General features: G+C 55.2%; 1 protein-coding gene across 1 annotated transcript; it reads right to left on the bottom strand.

Annotated features, from left to right (window-relative positions):
* Positions 1–279: 279 nt before the first annotated feature.
* Positions 280–2833, bottom strand: LOC146753852 (uncharacterized). The gene has a single exon (XM_085530047.1). The coding sequence runs from the start codon at positions 1204–1206 to the stop codon at positions 280–282; it is 927 nt and encodes a 308-aa protein (XP_085386173.1). The 5' UTR covers positions 1207–2833.
* Positions 2834–6133: the final 3300 nt, after the last annotated feature.

Below are 6133 nucleotides of genomic sequence, written 5' to 3'. Positions count from 1 at the left end.
ATCTGTAGTAAGAGTGGAGAGGTGCTGGAATTGGCTGCCCAGAGAGGCTGTGGATGCCTCGTCCTGGTGGTGTTCAAGGCCAGGTGGATGGGGCCCTGGGCAGCCTGGTGTAATAAATATGGAGGTTGGTGGCCCTTCCTGTGGCAGGGAGGCATGAAGACTGGTGATGTTTGAGGCCCCTTCCAATCTGGGCCATTCAGCGACTCTGTGGTCTGATGCAGTCCGAGCCCCTGAGGGCTGCTTGTGGCCCGTGTTCTGGCCAGCTGCTGGGGCGTTGTCCTAGCGCTGCCTGCGGGGTGGCCTCTTGGCAGGAGGTGCAGTGTCCTCAGCAGTGTGGGCCCTCCTCCTCTTCTGGGCTCGCCGTGGCGCCCTGCCAGAGCGCTCCCTGCTTGTGCTGGCACTGGAGGGACCTGGCACTGCCTCCCCCGGCTCTTCCTGGGCTGCTGCTTGGACTCTGTGCACCAGAGCCGGGTTGGATGGAGGCTGGCTGGGACCCTCACGAAGGGCAGAGGATGAGGGGCCAGGAAGCTCCCCTTCCGTGTTTGCTTCCCTGGTGCTCCTGGATGGCTGTAGACTGTCGTCAACAGTTCCTGTTGATGGTGTAGCTGCACCATGGACAGCTGCGGGTCTGCCCTCCTGCCCTGTGGGAGCATGGGAGGCCTCCAGGCCCAGCAGACGTTGCACCTCTGCACTGCATAACCGCACAGCTTGGACAACGAGCTGTCTCGCAAAGCTGGCGGCCTGGCTTTGCAGGGAGCTGAGCAGCCATACAGTCAGCGCTCTTTCGTCCAGGCCATATAAAGACAAGCCAAAGAGGGCAAGCTGGAATGCTGTAAAGGCTGCCCTGTCGTCAGCCCCAAAGAGCTGCCTCACCTCCTGGTGCACCCAAGGCATTAGGGGCCGGAGCACAGCTGGGTGCTGGCGGAAAATGGACACCCAGGTTGGCATCGCCTCTGGTTGGCTCTGGGGTGCTCTTCTGGCCCTTAGCCCATCCTGTCTGACAACATACTCCTCAAAGTTGTTGTCAGAACGCACAGAGTGCAGGATGGACTTCACCCTGCCATTGCAAAGTGGGCACTTGGGCCTAGTCTGGGCCCAGCGCCGGATGCAGCCAAAGCAGAACTGGTGCAGGCATGGCATTACGTAGCTGGCATTGTCCATGCTGTCCAGGCAAATGGTGCAGCGATGATCCAGCTCAGCAGCCATGCTGTCCAGCTGCGGTGGTGGAAAGTGCAGGGGATGAGGGGCTGATCCTCACACCGCTGCTGCAGCAGCAGGGGTCACACTAGGAAAGGAAGAGAGGCCACGGTCACTCGCTGAACCCGTCAGGGGAGGAACAAGTGCCCACGTCCCTTGCCAAGTGCCCAGGTCCCTCCCTCCCAGCTGCCCAGGGTGAGGAGTCCCCTTACCGGCTCCCTTTGCTGCTGCGGCCTTCTGGGTGCCCCGGCTGCCTGAACCAGGCAGGTTGGGGAAGAAACTCCGATGGCTCTGGGGACGAGTACTGAGAGCGGCTGTCAGCAGCTCCCAGAACACGAGACCAGCACCAAGGCAAGACTTGCCGCTCGCTCCAAACCTCACAGACACGCTCGGCTGGAGTTCAGGCACAAGCCAGACTGAGAGAGAGACTCTGTGTCCCGGCTACAAGCACTGAGGGCCAGGACGTCACAATCCACCCTAGTGATGTGCTGCGTGTGTCACTGCTCCTCACGTAGGCGTGATGGTGCCAGTGACATCACAATGTGCCATCATCATCTGCTGCACTCAAACCACAGCAATGGCGCTCAGGTTTTTCACAGTGTCTCCTTCCACTTTATTATCCAATATCCATATTGAAACTTGCTTGCTTTCTAGCCAGTGGATTGTTAGTGGAAATGTACTGAATGCACATCTTAGAATATGAAAAGGCTTGCTTAGAAGGATGACAGTGAGAGATACACCGTTACGATCATGTTCATCACAGAAGTAAATAAATCTTCCTGGCACAAGAACCGTGCATTGTGTTGCTAACTCATGACAGGGCCCATCTTGTTTGATATCTTTATTGATAACCTACACGAGGGGATTGAGTGTACCATCAGTGAGTTTGCAGATGACACCAAGTTGGGAGGTGGTGTTGGTATGCCCGAGGGCAGGGAGGACCTTCAGAAGGATCTAGATAAGGTGGATTGCTGGGCTGAGGTGATTGGGATGAGGTTCAACACGGCCAAGTGCTTGGTCCTGCAATTTGGCCACAATAACCCCACGCAGCACTATAGGCTTGGGGCTGAGTGGCTGGATGACTGTGAAGAGGAAAAGGACCTGGGGGTGTTTGTTGATGCTCAGCTGAACATGAATCAACAGTGTGTCCAGGTGGCCAAGAGGGCCAATGGCACCTTGGCCTGCATTAGAAATTGTGTGGCCAACAGGAGCAGGGGAGTAATCATCCCCCTGGACTCAGCAATGGTGAGGCTGCACCTCATGTACTGTGTTCAGTTTTGGGCACTCGCTACAAGAAACACATTGAGGAATGTGTCCAAAGAAGGGCAACAAAACTGGTGAGGGGTCTGGAGCACTAATCTTATGAGGAGTGGCCGAGGGAGCTGGAATTCTTTAGTCTGGAAGAGGCTCAGGAAAGACCTCACTGCACTCTACAACTACCTGAAGGGAGGTTATGGTGAGGAGAGGTTTGGCTTCTTCTCTCAGACAACAAACAGAACCCGAGGAAATGGCCACAAGTTGCATCAGATGAGGTTTAGACTGGACATAAGAAGGAACTTTTTCTCTCAGAGAGTGGTCAGGCACTGGAATGGCTGCCCAGGGAGGTGGTGGAGTTGCCATCCCTGGCAGTGTTCAAGAGGCGTCTGGATGAGGAGCTATGACATATGGCATAGTGGCTTGTGGTAGCAACTGTAATGGGTGCATGGTTGGACTAGATGATCATGTTGGTCCTATCCAACCTTGTGATTCTATGATTCTATAAAAAAAAATTCCTACCTCTAAATGCTTGGTTTTGATGTTGCAGTGGAATAGTGGTAGAAGTAACAAAACACAATTCAGGTTGAACTTTGACATCATTTGCCAACATTACAAGACAAATGTAAAGAAGGATACAGTACAGCAGAGAGGAAGATGTCTAAGAAGAAGACGTCACAACAGGCGATCATCATCTGCTACAATGGCGCCCGGGTTCTTCACAGTGCCTCGGTCCATTCCATTCCCTGTATTACATCTGCTCACTGTTGTCATTTTGCAGCAGCTTGAGGCATTGACTGAGTCTTCCCACTTTGCCCCAGCTGTGACAAACATCTCCAGATCCATGCAGCACTGGGTTGCCTTCAACAAAACCCATGTCTTCCTGTGAGCACTTTGGGGTTGATAATATGGCAGCCTTTTCAGTGTTCCAGCTTGTCTTTTTTGGACTGTCCTTCTATGGCCTGGACGAGGCAGCGCTGACTGTGTGGCTGCTCAGCTCCCCATATAGCCAGGCCGTCAGCTTTGTGTGACAGCTTGTTGTCTGAGCTGCGCAGCTGTGCAGTGGGGAGGTGCAACATCTGCCTGGCCCGGAGGCCACCCATGCAGCCACAAGCCAGGAGAGCTGCCCTGCAGCAGCCCCATGCTGAACTGGCCGTGGCTACACAAGGCTTTCCTGCAAGCCAAGTGCTCCAGGCTCGCTGCCTCTGTAGTGTACAATGAGCCCATCTGGATGGGCAGAGTCACTCCTGTCTGCAATCCAGATGGGAGACACAGCCTGGATTAGGCCTGGTGCATGCCTGGCAGAGGGGACCACCCCTGCTGCCCCCAGCTAAGAGCCACCCATGGGCCTTCTTTGACCTGGTGTGAAAGGAACCAATGTGTGCAGAGGGCAGGGCAGCAGTGCTGGCTTGTGGGAAGAGTTGGTAGTTCCATGTCCTGCTGCCTCTGAGAAAGACATGGGTTTTGTTGAAGGCACCCCAGTGCTGTATGGATCTGGAAATTTATCATGGCTGGGGTGACATGGGAAGACTCGATGGAAGCCTCAGACACTGCTGACTGTGAAGTGACAACACTGAGCAGATGTAATATCTATGCATGGATACTGGATAATATGCTGGGTCCAGTCTTGTTCAGCACCTTCATCAGTGACCTTGACGAGGGGATAGTGGCCACCCTCATCAAGTTTGCTGATGATACAAAGTTGGGAGGATTGGCTGACACACCTGAGGGCTGTGCTGCCATTCAGTGAGACCTGGATGAGCTGGAGAGCTGGGCAGGAAGAAACCGGATGGGGTTTAACAAAAGCAAGTGTAGAGTCTTGCGCCTAGGGAGGAATAACTGCATGCACCAGCACAGGTTTGGGGAAGACCTGCTGGAGAGGAGCTCTGCAGAGAGGGATCTGGGTGTCTGGTGGATTACAAGTTGGCCATGAGCCAGCAGTGTGCCCTAGTGGCCACAAATGCCAATGGCGTTCTGGGGTGCATTAAAAAAAGCGTGGCCAGCAGGTCGAGGGAGGTGATCCTCCCCCTCTACTATTCCCTCGTAAGGCCTCATCTGGAGTACTGTGTCCAGTTCTGGGCTCCCCAGTACAAAAAAGACAGGGATCTCTTGGAAAGAGTCCAGTGGAGGGCCACAAAGATGAAGGGCCCGGAGCATCTCCCCTGTGAAAAAAGGCTACGTGACCTGGATCTGTTTAGCCTCGAGAAAAGAAGGCTGAGCAGGGATCTGATCCAGATCTATACATACCTAAAGGTGTGGGGGGCAAAGCGGAGAGACCAGACTCTTTTCAGCAGGGTGTGGAGTCAAGACAAGGAGAAATGGCTGGAACTGGAGCACAGGAAGATTCACATGAATGTGCACAAGAACTTGTTTAAGGTGAGGGTGACGGAGCACTGGAACTGGCTGCCCAGGGGGGTTGTGGAGTCTCCTTCTCTGAAGATACTCAAGGCCTGCCTGGACGCCTACCTGTGCAACTTGGTGTAGGGAATCTGCTTTGGAGGGGGGTTGGACTTGATCTCTGGAGGTCCCTTCCAACCCCTACGATTCTGTGACGCTGTGATCCCTGCCTCCCTGAAGCCTTGCAAAGGAAAGCAGATTTTTTTCCTTTCTTTCTCTGCCCACAGCTGCTGTATTTGAGTGTATCTTCACTTGCTGTAGAGTAGGACCTTGCTACCGTGATAGCATTCCTGCGTTGTTCATTGCGCACGCATTACAGTAGGAATGGAGTGAAACCTTTTGGGTTGTAAGCAGAGGACAGCGTAAAGACACGGGTGCACTTGACTGGTGGAGATGGCTGAGCTCGTGCCATTCTTAGAAGTAATGCAATGCCTCCCCTCTGCACATTTCCCTTTGCAGTGTGCTGTGGGAGGTCCCAAAGGAACGATAGCAGCAGCATGGGAGGCCTCCAGGCCCAGCAGAGGTCAGACCTGCTCTGTGCGTGGCGCTGACAGATGCACGGGTGGCAACACGGATAATTTTTATGGAATTTTATTGGGGAATCAACTCTTGGAAAGGGTGGATAGGAGCAGGACAAGGGGAAATGGTGTTAGGTTGAGGGAGGGAAGGTTGAGGATGGATGTCAAGGGGAAGATCTGTAGTAAGAGTGGAGAGGTGCTGGAACTGGCTGCCCAGCAAGGCGTAAGGCTGGGCCTGAGGGCTGGTTGTGGCCCAGCTGCAGGCACGGCCGTGTTCTGGCCAGCTGTTGGGTGGTGTCCTAGTGCCGCCTGCGGGGTGGCCTCTTGGCAGGAGGTGCAGAGTCCTCCGAGGTGTGAGTCCTCCTCCTCTTCGGGGCTCGCCAAGGCGCCCTGCCTGAGCGCTCCCTGCCCGTGCTGGCACTGGAGGGACCTGGCACTGCCTCCCCCGGCTCCTCCTGTGCTGCTTCTTGGACCACGTTCACCGGAGCCGGGTTGGATGGAGGCTGTCTGGGACCTTCACGAAGGGCAGAGGTTGAGGGGCCAGGAAGCTCCTCCACCACATTGCCTTCCCAGGTGCTGCTGGAGGGCTGTGGCTCAGGAAGGTGTGCTGGGGAGGCGTCTGCATCCTGGGCCACTGCAGCGCTGCTCTCCTGCCTGGTGGATGCATGGGAGGCATCCTGGGCAGGCAGATTTTGCTGCTCCCTGCCGCACAGCTGCGCAGCTCGGACAGCGAGCCATCGTGCAAAGCGGGCAGCCTGGCTTTGCAG

The sequence above is a fragment of the Coturnix japonica genome, chromosome Z, assembly GCF_054131305.1.
Source record: "Coturnix japonica strain WE chromosome Z, WE-NBRP24, whole genome shotgun sequence".
NCBI lineage: Eukaryota > Metazoa > Chordata > Aves > Galliformes > Phasianidae > Coturnix > Coturnix japonica.
The sequence above is the reverse complement of the archived record's forward strand: the minus strand, read 5'-3'. Positions and strand labels throughout refer to the sequence as shown.